This window comes from Siniperca chuatsi, linkage group LG7 (assembly GCF_020085105.1).
Source record: "Siniperca chuatsi isolate FFG_IHB_CAS linkage group LG7, ASM2008510v1, whole genome shotgun sequence".
NCBI classification, from domain to species: Eukaryota; Metazoa; Chordata; class Actinopteri; order Centrarchiformes; family Sinipercidae; genus Siniperca; species Siniperca chuatsi.
Genome location: NC_058048.1, coordinates 28,011,303 through 28,035,095, shown reverse-complemented (window position 1 = coordinate 28,035,095; position 23,793 = coordinate 28,011,303). Strand labels below are relative to the sequence as shown.

General features: G+C 41.4%; 2 protein-coding genes across 4 annotated transcripts in view; both read right to left on the bottom strand.

Annotated features, from left to right (window-relative positions):
• Window positions 1-10,890: 10,890 nt before the first annotated feature.
• Window positions 10,891-19,405, bottom strand: LOC122879624 (protein FAM222B-like). 3 transcript variants are annotated; one of them, XM_044203993.1, is made up of 3 exons: window positions 19,260-19,405; window positions 16,827-16,954; window positions 10,891-16,271 (listed from the first exon to the last, which is right to left on the bottom strand). In XM_044203993.1, exons 2-3 carry the CDS (start codon window positions 16,906-16,908, stop codon window positions 14,257-14,259), a joined length of 2,097 nt encoding a protein of 698 aa, XP_044059928.1. In that variant the 5' UTR covers window positions 16,909-16,954; window positions 19,260-19,405; the 3' UTR covers window positions 10,891-14,256. The 3 variants fall into 3 exon arrangements, with proteins under 3 accessions (XP_044059928.1, XP_044059927.1, XP_044059930.1); XM_044203992.1 differs by having other exon boundaries at window positions 19,183-19,340; XM_044203995.1 differs by lacking the exon at window positions 19,260-19,405 and adding an exon at window positions 18,733-19,167.
• A 763-nt stretch (window positions 19,406-20,168) lies between these two features.
• The window catches only part of LOC122879626 (flotillin-2), a 14,480-nt gene continuing 10,855 nt past the window's right edge, over window positions 20,169-23,793 (bottom strand). Inside the window, exons 9-11 of the mRNA XM_044203997.1 lie at window positions 23,698-23,793; window positions 23,269-23,418; window positions 20,169-22,215 (exon numbers count right to left, since the gene is read on the bottom strand). The exon at window positions 23,698-23,793 is cut by the window's right edge and continues 88 nt beyond it. Coding sequence (XP_044059932.1) covers window positions 22,177-22,215; window positions 23,269-23,418; window positions 23,698-23,793 — 285 coding nt within the window. The 3' untranslated portion in view covers window positions 20,169-22,176. The remainder of the gene's footprint in view (window positions 22,216-23,268; window positions 23,419-23,697) is intronic.

Here is a 23,793-nt window from a genome sequence, read left to right as displayed (position 1 = left end):
CGTCTCGTCGTCTTACTTTTTCCAACTTTTAACTTTACTTTTTTCTTCCAAACTTTTGTAACTTGTGTGTAAGTGTAATTTAAACTACGCTCTTTGCGAAAATGAGGGTAGAAAGTGTTTTTGTACTTTTTTTCGCCGTGGAATTTCTTCTTCTGCTACTCGGTCGGGGCACCGCTGCAGATCAGCTGTTTGGCCGCATTGTTTACACCAGGGAACAGCTGATCGCGCTGAAGCCGGGCAGCATGGCGCCCAGGACAACCGATGTCCCCACTGAGATCTGGAGGAGGACACACCGAGGATGCAGAGGTGGAACGAAGCGGCGAGGGAAGAGAGAGGGGTGCAGACAAAAGAGACTTAAGAATAAGAGATTTAAGCCGTGTCTGCCTTCTCTCGTAATGGGCAACGTGAGATCGCTGGCGAATAAAATGGACGAGCTAACGGCGTTAGCCCGGAGTCAGACGGAGTTCCGTGAGTGTAGCTTGATGTGCTTCTCAGAGACATGGCTACACCAGGATATCCCGGATCATAACGTTTCCATCGACGGCTTTCAGACTGTTCGGGCCGACAGGGATCACACCGGGAGCGGTAAGCGGAAAGGCGGCGGGCTTGCTGTTCTGGTCAACAACAGATGGTGTAACCCTGGTCACGTCACTATCAAGCAGAGTATCTGTACCCCGGACATTGAACTGTTAGCTGTGGGACTCCGGCCATATTATCTGCCACGTGAATTTTCACATGCCATTGTTGTGGCTGTTTACATCCCCCCCTCTGCTAACCCGGCATCGGCGTGCAACGCCACTCACACCGCCATAGCACATCTACAGACTCAACACCCGAGTGCACTCATTTTAATCTCGGGTGACTTCAACCATGTCAGTGTTTCAACAACACTGACTAATTTCACCCAGTATGTGAGCTGTCCTACTAGAGAGGAGAGGACACTGGACCTGCTGTATGCCAACGTTAAGGACGCATACAGCTCTTCCCCCCTGCCCCCTCTGGGTAGGTCAGACCACAACCTGGTTCATCTTAAACCCTGCTATGTGCCTCTGGTTAAAAGGCAGCCTGTGACCACAAGGACAGTGAGGAGATGGTCAGGGGAGGCCTATGAGACACTGCAGGAATGTTTCGAAGTGACAAACTGGGATGCACTCTGTGAGCCTCATGGAGAGGACATTGACGGGCTCACTGAGTGCATCACTGGCTACATTAACTTCTGTGTGGACTGCAATGTCCCAACTAAGACGGTCCATTGTTACCCAAATAACAAACCGTGGGTAACAAAAGACATCAAGGACATTCTAAATGCCAAGAGGAGGGCCTTTACTGATGGTAATAGGGAGGAGGTGAGGGCAATCCAGGCCGACCTGAAGGTGAAAATCAGGGAGGCCAAAGAGAAGTACAGGAGGAAGCTGGAGCGGAAACTCCAGCAGAACAACATGAGGGAGGTCTGGAGCGGCATGAAGACCATCACTGGCTTCAGACCGACTGGCAGCAGAGGAGTTGAAGGCAGCTTGGACAGGGCCAACGAACTGAATCTGTTCTTTAACAGATTCGACACACCGGCTCCTGCTCATCCCCCCTCTAACTCAGCTGCTGTCGGCCCTCAAGCTCCTCTGAGTACTCTGCTCCCCCCCTCCCCATCAGGCTAACGGCCCTCTCCAGACCGACGACTCCCCCTCCCCACCTGTAACTTCTGCTGTGTGCCTGACTGCTGACCAGGTGAGAGGACAGCTGATGAGGCTCCACTCGAACAAGGCTGCAGGCCCCGATGGCGTTAGCCCCGGGTGCTAAAAGCCTGTGCCCCCAGCTTTGTGGAGTCCTTCAACACGTCTTTAACCTGAGCCTGAGTCTTCAAAGGGTCCCCATTCTGTGGAAGACATCTTGCCTCGTTCCTGTGCCGAAGACGCCACGTCCCAGTGGCTCCAAGGACTACAGACCGGTGGCACTGACCTCCCACATAATGAAGACCCTGGAGAGACTAGTGCTGGAACAGCTGCGGCCCATGGTCAGACCCCTCCTGGATCCCCTTCAGTTCGCCTACCAGCCCCGACTGGGAGTTGAGGACGCCATCATCTACCTGCTTAACCGCATCCACACCCACCTGGACAGGCCGGCAAGCACGGTGAGGATCATGTTTTTGACTTCTCCAGTGCTTTTAACACCATCCGGCCTGCCCTGCTGGGAGAGAAGCTGGCAGCGATGCAGGTGGACGCCCCCTTGTGTCCTGGATTGTGGACTACCTGACTGGCAGACCACAGCATGTGCGGCTGCAGCACTGTGTGTCAGACAGCGTGGTCAGCAACACTGGGGCCCCTCAGGGGACTGTCCTCTCTCCCTTCCTCTTCACCATCTACACCACAGACTTCAGCTACCACACAGAGTCCTGCCACCTTCAGAAGTTTTCTGATGACTCTGCTGTGGTGGGATGTGTCAGCGGTGGTGATGAGACGGAGTACAGGGCTGTGGTGGGTAACTTTGTTTCATGGTGTGAGCAGAACCATCTGCAGCTCAATGCAACAAAGTCAAAGGAGCTGATTGTGGATCTACGGAGGACCAAGGCACCGGCGACCCCGGTTTCCATCCAGGGGGTCAGTGTGGACATTGTGGAGGACTACAAGTACCTGGGAGTATACTTGGATAATAAACTGGACTGGACCAGGAACACTCAGGCTGTTTACAGGAAGGGCCAGAGCCGCCTCTATTTTCTGAGGAGGCTGAGGTCCTTCAACATCTGCCGGACAATGCTGAAGATGTTCTATGAGTCTGTGGTGGCCAGTGCTATCCTGTATGCTGTTGCATGCTGGGGCAGCAGGTTAAAGGTAGCGGACGCAAACAGACTGAACAAACTGATCCGTAAGGCCAGTAACATTGTGGGGTGGAGCTGGACTCTCTGGCGGTGGTGTCAGAGAGGAGGATGCTGGCCAAACTACACGCCATCTTGGACAGTGTCTCCCACCCGCTCCATGACGTGCTGGCTAAACAAAGGAGCACCTTCAGTGGAAGACTCATCCCACCAAAGAGCACCACAGAGCGCCACAGGAAGTCATTCCTGCCTGTGGCCATCAAACTATTTAACTCCTCCCTCTAAGGATTAGTCTGTTTGACCCTAGGTCACTAAACTGGACATTGAGCATTACATCTTAATAATAATTGTGCAATATTCTGTTTACTACTCAAGTGCAATATTAGTTTTCCCTTGTTAGTTTTTCTTATTACTGTTACGGATATACCTCAATTACTCTCGACAGTACATGCACCTCCGCTTTTACTATTATTTATTACATAATTAGTGACATTGTATTTATACTGTACTTCACCATCTACCAGTAAACCCACTTGGTACTCGACACTTAGTTTATCTTATACTTATACCAACATGTTACTTAATTTATTTCGGACCTGTTTATAGTTTAAATTATCGTTTTCTCCTGTGTGCACTGACGTAAAGAAGAGCTACTGGAACAAAGAGTTTCCCTACGGGGATCAATAAAGTATTTCTGATTCTGATTCTGATTCTGATTCTGAGGTTTGAAGCTCAAGCCTTTATTATATAGTCTAGTCATTTTCTGTGTCTCTTTAACTTCACCTAAATCAACTTTAAAACTTAAGATACAGCAACGTTAGTGAAAAGCACTATAATGAATACACTAGACTGTCCAACCCCAAACAAAATCCAACCTAATATTGTTACAAAAATGCAAAAGATAATAATAATAATGATAATGATAATAATCTTCCTCAGTGGAATTGTAAGAAAAACAAATCATCTCAGGATGATATTATATACCTCCATTACTGCTGTGCAATATCTTAATAATCTCAATAAGCTACACTTAACTCGACAGTACATGCACCTCTGCTTATTACTTATTACTTATTTTATTTCATTGTATTACTATACTGTATTATCATCATCAACCGGTAAACCCACTTGATACTTCACACTTATTTTATCTTATACCCACCTGGTACTTAATTTATTTTCTGACCTGTTTTTATAGTGTTTTATAGTGTATCATATTGTTTGCTAGTACTTTCTCCTGTGTGCACTGACGTAAAGGCGAGCTGCTGTAACAAAGAGTTTCCCTTCGGTGATCAATAAAGTATTTCTGTTTCTGATTCTGAAACCAAATCTATGTAATAAAAACAGAAACTAGAGGGTGCAAATATTTTATTGTTTTCAAGACATTACAACACTCTGCTTTGAATAGTAATTGTGTACATTTGGTTTTTGCATGTTATTGTTTATATTTTGCTGCTGCACAACAATTTCCCTCGGGTCAAATAAAGTTCTGTCTTATCTTAATTTGTGTCTGATATGTGTTTTTAAACAAAGTTTAATAATAATAATAATACAAATTCTTAAAATCACATCTGCTCCCTCTCCCTCATTGAAAAATAAGTAAATGGACTGTAGATAGACCACTCAAACCGCTTCACTCTATTAAATCACATTCACCCACTGATGGCAGATGCTAGCTGCTCATCCGTCCAAAGAAACTAACTCACACACCGAAGGCACAGCCCTCTGGAGCGATTTGGGGTTCAGTGTGTTGCCCAAGGACACTTCGACATGTGGGCTGGGGGAATTATTGAATTAGTGAACAACCAGCTGTACCTCTAAGCTGCCAATACTTAAACAAATACTTATTAATATGTGCACTGGAGGTTTGAAGTTTCCACTTCACACTTGTATAAGTTGCACAATGAACCGTGATTGGCTTCGACTTTAAGTATTTCACATTAAACAGTTTCTAACTCAAATAAATGTGAGAAGCTTTTTATGAGATTATTAATTTTATAGCCATCAATCGTGTAGTCCTGTTGCTATTATTAGTGGTAGTATTGTGTATCTGTTGCCAAATAATGTTATTTTTTTATTATTGAGTTCCAAATCTTTAACTTAATTGGTATGACTATTCATCAGAATCAAAGTTTAATAAAATTACCTTTCAGTGAAGCATTTTAGGCATTCAGACCATACTGAGATACATTACTTTGAATCAAAACATACATTTAAGTGTTGTTTAACGCCATTAGCCGTAACAAGTGTCAAACAGTCCAAACAAGTGGCAACATATGATTAAACAAGTATTTAATACCGCATAAAATAATATCAGATAGTGAAGGGGAATAGTCTGGATTGGCTCCTTGGAAAAGAGAGATAATTCCTGCACCTAATGGATACCAACGTCTTAATGTCTAGGTAACCCGTTCTACTGTGGAAGAACTGGTTTGATTTCTTTCTCACAGGTTATGCATGTGGCCTTTAATTATTAAATGTTACAGACTGACTACTGGTGATGTCAACACAGAAATCAGTGTGGTTCTATAGCTGCTGTGAAAATATTGCATTTTAGCCTTTAGGAACTGACAGGTATCAGGTGACATGGTGTCGGATTTCAGGTAAACAAGCTTCAGCTTGTTTGAAGCCATAATTTATTCACAAGCTGGTCCGGATCCTTTCCCCAAGAGATTCATAAATAAATATTGTGTTAACAAAGTGTTCTTTGCACATTGTATAAAAAGATTACTGGTCCTGTGATGTGTTGAAATATTGTAACAATTCATTAATTATTGCATAGTTGGAAATCTTGAGCTGCATAATGCATTGTATGACTTGTATGATTTTCTACATTTCAGACAATATAGTACCGGTGTTGGCAACATTTACAGTAAAGCATTCACCAAGGAGAGAGTCTTCCCAGGGCAGACACAACTCAAGTCAATGGCCTACTTGACTACCTGCGAGATAATGATAAGCAACTTTCGAGCCCCGAATTTACAGGCATGTAGGGAAGAAGCACTTCTATGTGTCTTATTTATAACTGACAATGTCCTGCTGTTATCTCTGACCATGTTAGTTTGAAACAGTACAGCCATGTGGCCTCAAAAATATGAAAACAATTTGGTAAAGAGGAGAGAAACCATACACGTAAGAGTAGAGTGCAGCAATCAGTTAAAGATTCAAGACATCATCAGTGTGCCTGAACTTTGGGTACACTTTTTGTGAAATAAACATATACTATACAATAGAAAGTCTCTCTCATTGTGAATTCTGGAAAGTGAAACTTGACTGTACAAAGCCATCTGAGTATAGAGCTGAGTGAACAAAAGTGAACTAGGGCAAAAGGGCTCATGTGTAAAGAGATGTGGTCTGGGAATATCTGCTCGGTCAAAGATGCTCACACAGAGAGGTTGACTTAGATATGCCTCATAAAATGTAGAATGCTAAATCTATATATTACAACCATCACAAATGCTATTGACTGCATACCCAGTCACAGGACACAGCTGCTTTTAATTAATTTTAATTTAGATTTTGTACATTCAGGGTGACATACTCTGAAACTTGGATGTTAAAATCCATTTAAAGATAGAGCAGTGTGAACAGCGTAGAGCCTGGCCATAAATAAGTGGTGCCTGACCTGTACATTTATAAAATACTGTTAAAATATAGGAACTAATGCCAAAGCACTTTGGAAGTGTCCATCAGATCACATTTGTCACAAGAAAGTTTAGGGCCTCAATCACAAAATTCATGAACTGATAAGGGACCGTGTGAAACGGCTGATCCAGAAAAGAGCAGATGTGCAAGCCAAAGCCAATGGGAAGTTCTTCGCAATGCAGGACTGGGTTTTTATTTTGGTGGCTAATTACATCCTAAAAATAACCAGAAGCTACATTTTCTATCCCAGTTATTTATGGCCTAATCTTATCACTAAACTCACCTTTTGTTTCAAATAGGAGAGCTTCCTCTGTCACTGGCTGCCTGAACCAACCAGCCCAATACTGTTTCCTTCCTCATGGAAAACCCTTTCAGAAGAGCTGACTTGACTGACAAAGACTCACAAGGAAACACTGTCTTGCACATCTTGGCGGTCATAGCAGACAATATAACAGAAAACACAGATATGAGTGCAAGGATGTATGACGAGATCCTTTTTCAGGACAACAAACTAGAGAGAAAAAGAATCGTTAGCAGCCAAGTTAAAGTAAAAACAGACCTACCCCAATCTTGCCTAAAGGTCTCGGTGTGTATTTTCAGATGCACCTTGATGAAACAGTTTCCTTCTTTTAATGTGTAGCAGTCCTATTTAGCATGGTGCATTGCCTTTTAACATTAATTGAACATAAAAAATTTTCATGATCTGTCAAAACACATTGATGTCCGCCCATGCAGATTAACACTACCTGCCATGTGTGTGGAAGGCATGAGAGGATGCAATGTATTGTCACTCAAGATAATTATCTCCTTTCTGATCTCTCATTGGCCAGCTGTTCAGGCACATGTTGCACTGTGAATTTGTTGATGAGGAGATGAGTCCCCAGTCCAGGAAGTTTACAGAATGGGTCTATGGGCCCGTTCACTCCTCACTTTATGACCTGAGTTCCATTGATACTAACGAAGACAACTCTGTGTTGGAGATAGTCGTCTTGGGGAGTGACATTCGGGTTAGAAATATTAATAATTAATATTAAAGATTAAGTCAACAAATATTAAATATGTGATGCTAATTCCATCGATGCAAAAAATCTGAGTATATTTGGAAATTATGCTAAGGATATATTAATGATAATGGAGGAATTATGTCCGAAACAAGACAAGATCTGAGTGAATGTGATAATCTGCTGAAGTCACAACATAAACTGGGACAGCAACACTACAAAAGCACAGAAAAATCTTTCAATACTCTGGCAGCAGTTTAACCTTTCATTTCTTAGGCTGTCGTGTTTCATCAAACAAGCCTTCATCACCTTCACGAGGCAGATATTAAAGGCCTTTGGAGTGCCGCCATGCCAGTTTAAACAGAGGAAGTTGGTGTTTTTAATGTGAAATTGTCCTGTGAACGTTGCCTCAGAACTGTCCTGAGATGCTCCAGATCAAGCCTCTGCGCAGGCTTCTCGAGGATGAGTGGGACAAGTTTGCTTCCAAATTATTCTTGATGAATTTCTTGGTTTATCTGATCATCTTCAGCACTGTGGCCTTCTACAGAAAGGAAGGACAGATAAGGCAAAAACACACTGAACAAAACCATCCTCTAACTTTACACTTCAAAAACGTCATCATCCTAAGCAAGGACTCCTAATCATTTTCCCATTGAAGACGTCCCGATTGACTACCTTTTGTTGCGTTGGTGAGCTCATCAGTGTCCTTGGAGCAGTTTATAGCAGGTTTTTCTATAAACCGGTGAGAGAGTGGAATCTGGTCCAGTAATTCACACAGAGAGTACAAATTAATTTCAAACTATTTCCATATGTCTAACTCCTCAGATAACTATTTTTCAGGAGGAACCCCCCCAAACTTCAAGGCTCTATACAAAGATGGAGTCAGTGACATTCTGTTGCAAGTCTCGCCATGAGATGTTTTTATGGCCAAACCTCTTGTGAAGGATACCTTTTAATGTCATCGCTTTTTTACCATTCCACTTCGTTTGCGTTTGCAGTTTCCTGCAGACAACACTCCTTCTGATGTGCAAAATTTCGCAATCAACGTTCTTTACTACTCAAGAGGCTCTTAACAAATGGGGATGTACAGTGTCATGATGCAAAGAGTAAGAATTAAGTTTTAGTAACCGAAATTCTCAAAGGGTTGCCTGGTTTAAAGCCTGTTTCTCTTTTCAGATAATCCTGGGTGACCTATTACACTTTATGTGTATATAGTATATCCTCTGTTTAAACTGGCATGGCGGCACTCCAAATATCTGCCTCGTGAAGGTGATGAAGGCTTGTTTGATGAAACACGACAGCCTAAGAAATTAAACGTTAAACTGCTGCCAGAGTATTGAAAGATTTTTCTGTGCTTTTGTAGTGTTGCTGTCCCAGTTTATGTTGTGACTTCAGCAGAGTCACAGCAGACTTTCATGGACTCCAAATGCAAAACGTGAAGCATATGCAGAATAAAGATTTAAAATGTTATCCAAGGTAAGGACTTCTGACTTAAAATTTCTCCTTATCCACAGCCATTGTTGCTCTCATAGAGGAATCCCCTCCAGCTCATAAAAAACTGACCAGTGGCACACGAGCACGTAGAAGGAGCTTTGGTGTTGAGCCATTTAAGTGCGAGAAGCCAAGTTACAATGACATCTGTTTTACTGGAATTGTTCAAGTTCACTATTGGAATGGGAGATCTGGAGTTCACTGACCATGTTCAGTACAAGGAAGTTTTCTACATCCTGCTGCTCAACATACTCATAGCCCTAATGGGCAACACAGTCGCAATAATCTGGAACCTGCAGGTGGGAAGCTGTTATAGTCCGTAAACTTGCTTTCAGTACACAAAACCTAATGTTCACAGGATTAGGTTGATCTCACAAATCCAGGATAATTCTTAAGGATGTCTGTAAATGCTGCTGGGTAACAGTAACAGGAAATTTAGGTTGCAGTCGCCAGAATGAAGCTAATCACCTCAGAAAACAGAATGAGTATCTCAAATATTTAAAGTTTATTTTGTAGAAGCACTGAAATATAGCTTGTACAAATTATGAGGGTTTCCAGATTGTGTGCAAACAAAATAAAATGACAAACACCAAAGATCTGACACACCACTGACATTTTGTTGGACATCCTCAGAGGGCTTTTACAATTTGGACATGGAGAGGACTCTGCAGAGGTGCCTGACGAGCAAGCTGGAGTGTCGAAGATGATGTGTTTTAGAGGTGAGCAGGACGTGAGTGGTAGGTTTTTCAGGTAAACCATCAGTGGATGTGTCTTGGTATTTGGAAAATTAGAAAATTACTTTGGAAATGTTGAATTGTCCAGCTTGGTACAAACGTGTCTGGGAAAGTATTGCTGTAGGTCTACCTACTGTCAACACTGTATAATTGTCACCCGGCAACCCTGAGCACATTATACTGAACACTGGCCAACCTCTTCAAAGGGTTAGTTCACCCAAATTACAAAGAAACTCACTCACCTCTCTCCAGTGGTGTGTAACTAATAGTAGATAATTTCAGTTGTATGTGCTTTAATCTTGACATTAAGAGGGATATCCCTGCTTAATCACAATAATCTGAATTTTACATGGGGAGCATTTATTTGGTAGAAAATAGTTCCTGTTAAACAGTTAACAGCAATCAGGACATTGTTTCTAAAGAAAACACTACTGCTGGATATTTTTCAGTGCTGTGAGCACCTCAAACTAAAGTCCACTCACCCCCATTTTACTGTGGTGCCAAGAGAACACAAATACCATTATGGGTAATTAGGGTAAAACGGACCCTTAAATTCTTAAACATGCTATCAGTTTATGAAGATATAGTCATGTCAAGCATTTTTAGTGTTCCACGTGATCACTGAGTCTTCTTCAACTTCAGAGGAAATGAATTGGAGACAGTAGAGGTCAGATCTTGGGGTTATTCGTGAGGAAGACCCTGGGGATCGAGTAATGAAGCCACAGCCCCGCGACCAGACTCCTGGTACAGCAACAGACCACACACATAACTTGCTGTTTCTTACTGCTAAGATGTCACGAATATGAGTTGCCATTAATCTATCGGGGAATCTGTGGAACCTAAATCCACTCATCGCCAATCTCAGCTTTCCCCAAATTCATCGCATCAAAATTATAAAATGTTAAGGTTTATTTCTGTTGTTTTTTTGGATACTACAGCGACTTTTTCTATTCCCCCTACATTCTGTGCCGTACATACTGCAGATCTACCATTAACTTCGAATGATTACAGTGTCAGAACTGCTTAATTATACCTTACACTCATTCCCTTGTTTAGAATTGACCTAGTTTGTGTAAACAGGTCAAGTCTTATATGATAAAGTAAGCGATTGAAATTTAACTGAAATATAACTAGAATATATACACCAAACATTTACTCTGATATGCACTTAAATCATCTTCATATGTACTTAAAGACAGTCACTCGTAAAAGCTTTGTGTTTGCAAACTTTATTTTGGTTAGGGGGAATGTTTGTGCAAGACATTTTATTCCTGAAGGTTAGGCAAAACTGGAGTATCACATTTTCACAAAGTAGAGAAAGTAAGCCCCCCTCCACCACCATTCACAACATGATAGATCTTTGACAATCAAAGATAATCATATTAATTGGAGTAAAAATAAATCTAGAGTGTTGTTACATACCTGTGCCCCAATAAATATTGCCATCTGAGTTAACTAACATGATGAGCTACAATGTGCTTAAATAGATTATATTCTTACAGTGCATATTGACATGTACTGTTTTTGCATGATGATAATATTGTGAAATAGAACCACAAAACATACAAAGTTCTGGTTAGAACAACATCTGAATCTGAAAAGAAATTGGGGTGTACTGTGCAGACAGGAACCACTCACTCTAGATTTTTTTTATGCTCTGTTCACATCTTTAAACTTTTACTTCACAAGATTTTCTTTAACCGTCCAAATGAGGGCAGCAGCTCTCCTTTATGTCACCAGGTTGTTGCTTATTACTGTTAGAACATAAGTTCCCAATACAAGCTTGCCAAGGCTTTTGGCCGGGGTGGTTACAGAGAGGGACGCTTGGTCACTTTGGTCAGTGAGTCAGCAGCAAACAGTTCACACATCCCGACAGTGTCTAGGAATCGTGGCACACCTCAGGACTTCAGTCCATGACACAGTATCAGTAGTTACACTAAGTAGCTTGGTCCCCCATCAGAGATTAACTTTGTGCACCTTGTCAGTGTGCACACCTGTGTGCAAGTACCCAAGCTTAACATACACACACGCAAGCACCCATTCACACATTTCTCCATACTAAGCCCAGTGGAGGCACTTCATATGAAACTGTAGAACCTGACTATGTCGGGCTGTAAAGAGGCAGTTCAAAATAAACAGGGCCGGTCTGTCGAATTGTTTAGTGTTGATTTAAAGGTAGGAAACCCAAACAGGCCTGGAAGGTGTCTGTCTTTAGGCCACAGTGGGTGAGACTCCTGAAAATCACTCTGCCACATTGAATACTGGTCAGTTATTATATATTTAGAATAATCTCCAAATATAGCCGGTAGAATAGACCTTAACAAATTTACCAGCATTTGAGTGGTCGCCCTGCGCCCATCCCATAAATAGGAACTTATTTTCACTGATACAGCCCATACATCATTACTATTCATACACACAAATCATACTAGTGTGTGTGTTAAGATTAAAGTCAATAGCAGCTTTAAGGGGCAGGCACATCAAAAATGAGAGCCATGGAAAAAAATAAAATGAACTGCCATCAAGTAAGAAGAACAAAATCCAGAAAAGCTACGGCTTGCATCTCAGCTGTCTTTCTCTGAAGATAACGTATCTTCTCCCTTTTAACCTGTACTGTATTCTGAGAATGATTCAGAGAAGACATGCTCAGCGCTATGAAAGACATCAGATTAAAGCATGGGTGCAAACCTCTTATTTGCCTCTGAGTGCAGACAACTCAGTTTACACTGTCTGCGTCAATGTGTGTCACCTATGGCACCTAATGTGAAAACACCTATGGCTTCAGGATGCAGTGGTCCAAAAAAAAATAAATTAAGAAACTATATAAGGATATTTATTAAGTATAACAACTAAAACACAGTCCAAATACTTTAAAATAACTGCTACAGCCCTGTTCTACATACCTATTAATTTTGCTAAATACTATTCATATTTTACTCTTAAAAATCATCTTAAATCCTTGATAGATAGGCAACATTTGAGACAGTAGGATAGGTGATTTGTCAACAGGTAGTACAGTACAGTTTTAACAGATTTCAAATGAACCAAAGAAAAAAATAACTTACTCTTTCTCACAATGAAGCCATACTTAAGTTGGGATCCTGGCAAAGAAAATCAGTTAAGATAAGTATTAAGTAGGGGATAACTACTGTGACATTTAAGGCTTTTTCCAGAGGGCTTGAGGCTAGCAGAGCAATATATGCCCAGACAACATCAACCCGAAAAAGGACTAGAGGAGGAAATGGGTCCAGAGCTTCATGCTAGACAAATCTAGCAAAACATTACCTGCATTAAATGTTCTTACTTTTTTTTTTTCTTTATAGGTAGCAGAAATACAACACAGGGTAAGGCCAGTGATTAGTAGATTAACAGCCCACCACAAGCCACACAGATTATGTCCACACCACATCAGTTCACTTGCATTACAGTAGTAAAGTGGTGAGGAAATGCGTTCAAGGGGAAATTAAGCATTTTCCCAGTATGCATTATTATAAGTACTTGCACGCTTGCAAGTGATCAATTTGCTTTTCACATAATGACATACATATGCCATTCTGTTTCACATTAGCTATAGACAAATAGGGGTTAATGGGAGTTTTTGCTCCTTTTGCCAAATGTTAAGCATAACATTTAAAAAGAAATTTCTAAAGGTAGTAGTAGGACAGAAATACGACAAAAACTGTAATAAAATAACTACTTCAAAAGCTATTCTTGAAATATTACACACAAGAGGGCACTTTAGACTTTCCAAATGTAAGAAAAACTACTTGCAACTTGAGAAACTACATGAATCTCAGAAATGGAGAATGTTACTGTTTTTGCTAGTGCTGGCTTTGTCGTATTTTTTACTAAAATTCTGCGTAACAGTGATAGTTAGCCGTTTTTGCACACTGATCACCCATGGAACGACGCAAAAACTACCTGGACCACTCGCGGCGCAGTTCAGAAGCCATGTTGTATTCCTGATAGAGTTGTGGTTCTCATTTAAGCCCATTAACAAGTGTACACCTCAAATATGGGAGGGAGCTCCTGGGACAAAAACCTTTCAACAGTCGTATTAATTGCATATACATGTAACCTTCTTATTTAAAATGGATCACAAACCTGTTAAGAGGATAAATAATTGCAAATAAAAACATTACACAAGGACATCCTAAATCTTGCCTTTGGGCAGTTGTAAGGCCACAAATGCTGAAAAAAGATGAGTTGTTCCATCTCAACCAAGGAAAAGCACTGTGACAATCACATGGCAAGCATATTCTCAGCTGCAGCTGAATATTGTAGAACACCATATATAAATGAACAAAGAGCAGCACATCCATGCCAGTGATGAAAAGAGGAATTCTACTCAACATTGGACAACAATCTCAAAAACCCTTCATCTGCAACAAAGGTACGACATGGCTTAAGACCTGAGGAATACTTGGAAACATCACAACCTGGTGGGTCTATAAATCAAGCTCTGAAGCAGTAAAATGTAATTGATCACTTGCAAGATCTTAAAGAATGAACCACAGAAGCTGAAAGTAGCTGTTGAGAAAAACTCAAAACACACCAAGGGGGGGGATAAGCTCACGCTTTAACGGTAGCCTGGGTGATGAGTGTGGACACCTCCGCCGTTGTTGGGCTCCTGAACTTGGCCCATGGCTGACCTGTGCATCTTCTCCATCACACCCATGTTTTGCTCCTGAAAGCTGGGCATCTGGAAGTCCCCTCCTAAGAAATCCACATTCTGCATTAACTTTGACTGACCAGTAGGACCCTCTTTCCCTGGCCTGTACTTTGCCCCTGGGATGCGGTCTGTGGAGGCAGCAGCCTGCCCCCCCTGGAAAGCCACTGGGAGGTCCTGAGGGCCAGATACATTGTTACCTGCTGTGGCTGGGATGCTGCCCCACGGTGGCTGCATGTAGTGGCCATTAATGTAAGGCATAGAACCTAGTGGGCAGTTAACAGGGGATGAAGGTCGTGTTTTTTCTGCAGGGTGCTTTAGAGGAAAGGACTGTGCCGTGTTGGGTAGCTTGTGGGAATAGCTGAGGTTTCGAGATGGGAAAGCACACTCAGTTGGAGGCTCCATCCTTGGGTTCTTACAGGGATGGGCCCCCTCCGGCGGCTGCTGCATGTGGGCCAGTTGATGCTGGGCCCAGGAGCGCTGCTGCTGCTGCAGCTGCTGCAGTTGTTGTAAATGTTGCTGCTGCTGTAACTGTTGCTGCTGCTGTTGTTGTTTCTGCTGATGTAAATGGTGCTGAAGTTGCTGCTGCTGCAGTTGTACCTTCTCTGGGTCTGTGTGAAAGGCAGGTATATTATTAGTAGCCACTATATTGGGCTGTGAATGGAGAGCAGCATTGGGAGTCTGAGCTGTAGCTTTGTCTAGGGGACCCAGCATAAGGCAGCTGGGCACAGAACCCAGAGCCGGGTGGTGAGAGGACACCCTTGAGCTGGCGTTGATCAGCAGGTTGCGGCTGATGGGGCTGGGGTTTGCGATCTGACCCTCACAGACTGAGGTGGTGCCCATGCCGGCCCGTGCCTGGCACAACTGGTTGATTTGGTGCACAATGCTGCTCAGGTCACCAGGCCGGTTCTGATGCAGGCTGGCTGCCATGGACAGTGGGATGGTGGAGGTAGATACAGTTACATTTGGTGGGGCATCTGCGTCAGGGAGCTTCCGGGGCCCGTATGCCCCTGGTGGGGGCTGCTGGAGGCTATTAGGCATGGTAGGAGGACCTGCACCCACAGCCTGGGGAAGGGGCTGTGAGCCAACTAGCCCCTGGGTGTGCTGCATGCTCGGAAGCTGAGCTGCATCAGACATGTGGCGCAGATCCTGAGTCACTCCTTGTTGTGTAAGTAAAGCTTGCGGAGGAGCCGTCTGATGCTTTAGTGTCTGCAGATGAGACAGATGCTGCTGTGGTACGACTGGTGGACAAGACTGGCTCTGCTGTTGCTGTAGGGCCTGGGGGTGAGGCACACTCTGCTGCCTCTGTATGCCTTGTGGGTGAGCCAATCTTTGCTGCTGTGAAGTCTGAACCTGGGACAAGCTCTGCTGCCGCTGCAGGGCTTGTGAATGAGCCATGTTCCTTTGCTGTAAAGCCTGTGGGTGAGGCATAGTTTGAGGCTGCTGTAAAGTCATTGGATGAGTCATGCTTTGCTGTTGCTGTAGCGCCTGTGGGAGAACCATGCCCTGCTTCTGGGCAGCCTGGGCCACAGGCTGAGACGGGCCCTGTAGGTGAGGAGCAGGTTGAGGAAGATTTAAAGTGCTTTGAGTGGCGTACGGCCCGCTGTGAGGGTTCATGACGGCCTTCTGAAGCTGTCGGGTGCGGCTACCGTCTGACTCTTTGACGACACCTTTGGCAGGCGCACGGAGGACAGCCAGCAGGCCCCTACTGGAGCTGACCTGAGAGGGATAGGAACTGTGGCGCTGGCTGGACAACGATGTGTCAAGCCCGTTGACAGTACGGCGAATGTGCTTCCTTTGAGGTACTTTGACACTGTTGGGGAAGATCTGGATGGTCAAAGGGTTGTTGGCAACTTTCTTAGCATAGGCATCCAACTCTGCTGGGGTTGGATAGCTGGCAGATCTCATCTTCTGTGTAGTTTCCCCTGCAATGTGTATAAAGTTAGATAACCAGAAATGCCTAGCAAAGCACACTGACTGGGATTTGACGATACATCACAACACTATATACTGCTTTCTATGAAGAGTTCTGCAGTCATTGAAGCTAGCATGACATTTTATGGACATCAAAAACTCACTTTGCCTCCATTAATGTTTTGCATCAAATGCATGGTGCCCTTAATAGTGGGCTGGAGTGAAAAGCTGGCAAAATAGTCACTTCTTTTAGCAGCAAAATAAAATAACCGTGTCTTCAACTGAAGTGTTCAACTGTTCACTATTATAAAAGCCAGGATCATGTACACTGTTCAGCCATAGTTAAACCTACCTTACAGGTAGTGTGTTTGTTCATCACATTTTATGCTGCTAACACTTACTGAGAATGTATTTTATTAAAATCACGAAAAAATTATATTGCGAACCTCAAACTGTGTATACATTTGCAAGATCAGCACATCGTCTGATCCTTAATGCTGACCAATGAGGAAATTACTAATTTCAAAAGGAAATACAGTCATAAAATGGTGGAAGAAAGCACTTACATTTCTGAAGTCCAGTGTTCATCTGCGTGCGGGAGAGAAGTCTGACGGTAGGGTCACCTGATGCTGGCAGACAGGCCAGCATGTCACTATTCCACTAATGCAGCATGGGACACCTTCTCCTCACCATACTGGGGAGAAACAGACACAAGTCAGCAGCTGTCAGACACTTTCGTCAGTGTGAGATGACTTTGCTATCGCCTATTTTCACATCCAGTACAGATTGACCTTTTGCAAATGGCAGCTTGTAATAAACTGACATCATGGTTCTGTAAAAGCTCACTGTGTGTACCCTGCAGCTAGCAAAGAGCTGAGATGGAGATGGAAAAAGATGTTTTTTTCCTTGAACAAAACAGCACACAGACACAGCATGATGGCAGACTGCAAGGCAACCAGCAATTTTCTTCAAAATCACACACACAGTAAAAAAATTTTTTTTAAAAGACGAAGAAAAAAAGGCATAATTTCCCCTGCTGAACATGTTTTAGTAGGTCATATTATGAAACACTAGACCAAATCAAAATTGAAGCACTGGTCCTGAATCCAAATGCATTTTAATGTAGAATAGTCAGTCGTCTTGTTGAATACCTGCTTACACAAAGAACTGCTGTACATGTCCAAGACAGCACTTTAGCTCACAAATAAGTTTAGTCCAAAAAGCTTTTAGAAATGACAAAGACTGCACCACTATAACAAGTCAACTTTAGGTATTTCAACAGTGGTGGTGAACTAGTGATGAATCATACACTGTCTGCAAACTGATGATGAATCTGCAAAATGATGTATGAGTAAACCACACGTAAACCTAATTACTGCTAAGAAGCTGCCACTGCCTACACTGAATTTTTTTTTAAATGCCAAAAACATTAAAAACAATACTCATATTCCCATATGTAAATTTTGGAATAGATATAACATCATAACAGTTTTTGCTTCATTCATCCTGTGCTTCCAGTGGAAGAGATGGGGGACGAAATCCATAGCAGGGTCTGCAACTAACAGTTATTTTCATTAAATGAGCCAATTATTTTCACGATTAACTGATTAATCGTATGGTCAGTAAATGTCAGGAAGCTCAGGGTGACATTAGCAAAAGTCATGTTTTGTCTGACCGACAGTCAAAACCCCCCAAAATATTCAATTTACTATCACGTAAGCAGCATATCATCACAACTTAAATGCTGTAACTTGGGAATGTTTGGTATTTTTTTCTTGAAAAATTACTGAAACGATTATTAAAATTATCAAAATCAATTTTCTAATGAATTAACTGACTAACTGTTTTAGCTCTAGTGATATGGCTTGGGCCTTTGTTGGAGTAGTCACCAGCTGTTGTTTGCTTATATGAGAGGAATTACACAAAGAAGCAGTGCTCACAACGAAGACTTAAGGCAAACATCCATGTCTCCATTAGCCAATACCCAGCGTCAGATTAATGGAAAATGAAAATAATCGTTGGATGCAGCCATTAATGTAGATTTTGCTCCCATCTCTTCCATTGGAAGCACTTTGGTCACAACATTTTGCAGACTCATCATAGATTTGCAGTTTAAGATTCATCATTTGTTCACTCCCACTGTTAAAATACTTGACTGACTTGTTGTACTGGTACAATCTTAATGGCCGAATTCTTTAAAAAAAAAAAAAAAGGTTTCTGGATTAAACTTATATTATAGATAAATTGTTGTCTTGGACATATATTCACTGGCTTTTCTATTTGATCTAAACTCAGTCGCACTTGGCTAAAAGATCAATGCTTCTCTGCTGACTTGGGTCAAGCTTTTCATCCTCTGTATCCTCAGGATGACGCAGTGGAGTGAGTGTTGTTAGAAGCACGAAAGGAAAAGAGGATCTTCATTAATGCAGACTGGATAATGTGACCTTTCCTACAGACACAGGTCACACTTACCGTGTGGAGCTATGGCATCGTCCTCAGCTAACGCCTACGTTAACCTTTGTCAGATTTTTGAACATGTCGATTCACATATTTAATACCATCTCATATTGGGCTGGGTTAACTTTCAGACAGACAGTCTGTAGCTAGGTAACGTTAGCCATCTGTCTAGCTACCCAGCCTTAATCTGCTGTACTTTAATACAGCTAGCTAACGTTAGTACCGATCTAATAGATGTAGCCGGACTATTTAAGCTAGCAAACGCAAACTGGACTGACTGCAGGGCCACGATTCCTCCCAAAAATGGTGAAATTACATCGTTCAATAGGTTACCTCGAGTCAAGCACCACAATAAATAAGGAGCTTCTTTGTGCTTATTGTGACGAGGCCAGCTGGTTAGCAAACTTTAGCTTTTCATTGACGAAAAACACCGACGCGACCCGTATTAAAGAGGATAATACTTACTCCTCACGAATCTATGAGTAAGGAAGCTTCATTTTGTGGAGATATAACGTTGATATTGTTTTTTAAAATGTACAGACCATCCCCGGTGTGTTGGTTCTCCGTGCTGCTGTCCGGCTACGGCAGCAACATTTGTCGGGCATGCGCAAAGAAAAAGGACCCCGGTTCTGCATTTAGGCATCAATGGCAAACGCCTGTTCAATAATTCCCACGGATGAGACGCTTTATTGCCAAAGCTATGACGAGTTCAGGGGCGTAGACTATGGTGGAAGAAGTGTTCAGATCAGCAACACAGTAAAATACCCCATTACACGTAAAAAAAAAAAAAACGGTAATTTTTACTTAAGTAAAAGTAGAGAAGTATTGGTACCAAACACGTACTTGAAGTATCAAATATGCAGTCTATTCATTATGCAGAATGGCCCATCAGTGTTATATTATGGTACTATACTATTCCACCACCTGGCATATGTTTGATTTCAGAAGTGGAGGGGACATAATGAAGTCTGAGGTTCTTCCACCAGACAAGCAGTTTTGGCTCTCCACAGAAGTGAATGCAATTTATTTACATACAAATAAATATATTAACCCTGCAAATTACACATTATTATGAAACTGGTCTTCGTGCCTTCCATAAGTATAACAAAAATAATAAAATGGCCTAAATAACTGATACTGAGATAACATCTCTAACCAACACCCACAAAAAACAAAATAAATGAAGCATGTGAAGAGATTATGACTAAAATCTAGTTTTAAATTCTATGAGTTTTAACTAATATATATATATATATATATATATATATATATATACATATACACACACACACACACACACACACACACACACACACACACAGTATATGTATGTCATTGTACATCAGCCTACCTTGTACCAAGATATAGAAGCTGAGTCAGTGAAAAATTATAAAAGTTTTGCAATGTCTTTAAATAAACTTTGCAGAATAGTAAATGGCAAAAAGAATTAATAAATTATGGCATTTTGATTTATTAAAATGACAATTAGCTAAGAGTGAACTGATTGTTCTGGGTACAGACGGATGACATGCAGCAAGAGCATACAGAAACTCAAGGCCGTTTGAGAACACACAGTGTAAGTGCTGTAAATAACATTAAGAATCTAACACAAATATGTCGTATATACACTGGACACGCAAATCAGTATGGTCACAGTATTTGTCAAGTCACTATATCAGCAAAGAATGATGCAAACATAAAAACTATATTAACAACAACAATAATAACAGTCCTCTGTAAGTTCTTTGTCAGTAAGTTTCTTCAGCCAAACATAAAACTACCACCTACTTGAGTTATGAGGTTCAAACTAAACATCAGTCAAGCTAGTTTAGGTTAAGTGTAGGTGAGTGCAGCTCTTTACAGCAGTGAGAGGAGACGAGCAGGCTCTGGCTACCAGAATTCACTGCCAGTTCTACTGGAAGTGTCTAAGTGGATGAAATACATTTCATAGGAGGGGTCAACCTGTTCTGCCCAATAATATACTTTACCTGTCAACTTTCCCCATAAACCTTTTTCCAAAAACCCTTTGATAGTTAACAAGTGCGTCAGATCCTTTGTACTGCTGCACTGGAGCTTAACATTTAGTGCATTAGACCCCAAAACAACAAAGTGTCGTGACTATTTACAAACAGCAATATTACTGATTAAAACAAATAAAACATAGTTTTATAAATTAAACTCTGCTAAAAGAGTTTTCTATATTTGATGTCAGTTATTAAACAAATCAATGCTGACATTGAACAGAAAGTGTGTTTCTCTGAAAAGTGTAGAAGTTTGGTTTGTTGACACCCTGTCGAACATGGCTTAGCGTCTACAGATATCTGTAGTATGAAATTAAACATCAGATAAACTATACAGTATCCCTTCTGATACAATAAAAAATAAAATACACTATATTCTATTTGGCCTCACTGTTTGGCCTTTCATTTCAGAATCTATTCACATTTAGCTTTTTTCACAACATAAACACATTTCACACAACTCACAGCCAGTCATTTTTACAATTTCCCCATGAAATCTGTTTCTCTTCTTTTCTCTCACCAACTAACTGTTTTCAATCTTAATGAAGGCCAAAACTACTAACATTTTACATTAAAACCCACACCACATTACAAGCTAACCATATTTGCACAAGATCAGAATTTGCTTCCTGTTGTCCCACCAGCATTTAAATAATAATCATATGTCTCATGCCTGATATCAACAGTTTGTGGAGAACGAAACTTCTTTCAGAGGAACAAACAATATTTGCACAATGAAATGGGCTTCTTTTAAGATTGTGAGCACCTGTTACATTGTTAAAAAAATAAATAAATCAACCACTGAGACATAAAATAACCTGAATAACATTTGATAGTTAAAAATTACAACATGTGATACAAAAAACAAAGCTCTACAGTTAATAAGAACAGATTCAGATTATCTAGGGAATGCAGATGTGTCTAACAACAAAGAGGTAAATCAACAAAAAGGCCTGAATCGAAAATGTGAGAGCGGAGGCCTTGTTGTCTGAAAAAGCAGGTCCCAAATGTATAAATACCAAAGAACAGGTGTTAATGTCAGCGGTCGGGTCACATGACAATATGAATCTAACCTGGGTGAGAGTCAGCAGGTAGGTCAACCGTCACACCGGTCTAATATCAGCTCTCCTCTTCGATGACATTTCATACAAACGGGCCAATATATACAACTCTAACACAAAAAGAAAAACACAAAAAAGAAAATGCAACACAAAATGTCTCCATGTTAAAACTAAAAAAAAAAAAAAAAAAAAAAAATTGAATGAGCAGCAGTGCATGCAGATATTCTGGTCCTGTATAAATTAAGGCACCAGAGGTTTCCAAAATTCCCTTGGTATACAGTATATACGTATAAAACAACAAAATTCTTCAAGTGTATTAAAGGCAGTCTATCAGAGTGCATACAACAGATACTGAAGTCATGTGGAGTCGTCAGTTTTCAGGCTTGAGTACTGGTCATCTTCTGCAGCAACGGGATCTGTCGAAAAAGGACAGATTACTCAACCTGCCATTGAAACTCTGAGGCTTTGAAACAAACCCCCATGAATTTTCCAGAATTAAGCTGGTGTGCTTTAATGAGTTTTCCTCGAAGGCTCGACTGGCTGATATCAACTCCTTTTAGGGTCTGATTGGAGACAAAAAGCTAAAATCCACCATCTAATGCACTGAATGTATGAAAAAAAAAACCCTGTAAAACACATTTTTGCTATAATCATTTAGAGGACTGAAGTAAGCCAACTTTCCCTGTTAAATTATCAACGTCCTGTGTTTTCTGACAGGAACATATGTGTCAACATTACAGACATGTATCTTGCAATAAGCATGTTTTCAAACACTAGGATACTGATGTGCATCAAAAAGCATCCTCTGAGCCACTACTTTGTTTTTCTTTCTTAAAATGACCTTAAAAATAAACATGCTTTGCTTGCCAGACTATCACGACCATACGCAAAGGTGTATTTCACTGTTTTTATATTACATTACATTTAAAGGTCAGTTTACTAGTCATGGGGAGTCCTACTCAGCCTGCGAAAACAGTTGTTTAATGTCGTCTGTGTCTCTGGAGGAGATTTCTGAAGTCTGAGAAAATAACCCTGATGATGTCATCACAGTTATGTGAGACGACACATTTTTAATATCTCGACCTCTGCTACTTTGATTTTGACCATATGTCTCTCACAAATGCAATACTAAATCACTGGAGTATCCCTTTAATTAAATGCAAATTATAACCACCTACCAGCAAAAGGCTGTTTTGTTTTTTTTTTGTTTTTTAGCCCCCACAAAACATATATATAATAAATAAGAAAGTAAATAAAATGAAATCAACACTCAAAAACCGAAGTATAAACAGCTGAATCATGCAGCCTTTCAGTGTCGTCCTACAAAGCTAGGGACGCATAGTGTTGGCCTTTTTTCTAACCCACCACCAACAAAAACCATATTATCAGATCTGATTTAATATTCTAATCCCTCATGCATTTAATAGCTTAGTAATACTACACATACGTATATAATAAAGCATGCTTACCTTTGACAAATCCACTCCAGTGAGAGCATTGACTGACACAGGAAGTTCAGCCAAAAGGCGGTTCACCTCACCCGTCACGCGGTTGCCCTCCCCACCGAGGATGACTATCTCATTGGTCCTGGCTAACGGCGCTGCCACCTTGGCAGCAATCTGCAAAGATACGGTTAAGTGATTACTGTAAACAGGAAATAATCGAAATCTCCCACATTATCAGTGATCGTGTGATACATTATACAGTCATAGTCTCATGAATCATTAAGATGAAGCAATTGTGGTGTGAGAACTGAGAGCTGTCATTTTCCATCACTTTAGCCATGGGTTCATATCCCGCTGCCTGAAAACTCTTGAACAAAACTACAAGTGGTTAGAGAAGCTGGATGTCCATTATGGAGCTTTTTCGGACGCTCAGAGAACCCATCTGTGTTTTACCTTAGGCAGGGCCTCGAGGACCAGGGCAGTCTTGGCTGCCTCTCCGTACTGCTGATAGGCCTCAGCCTTCAGTCTCATCTTCTCAGCCTCCGCCTT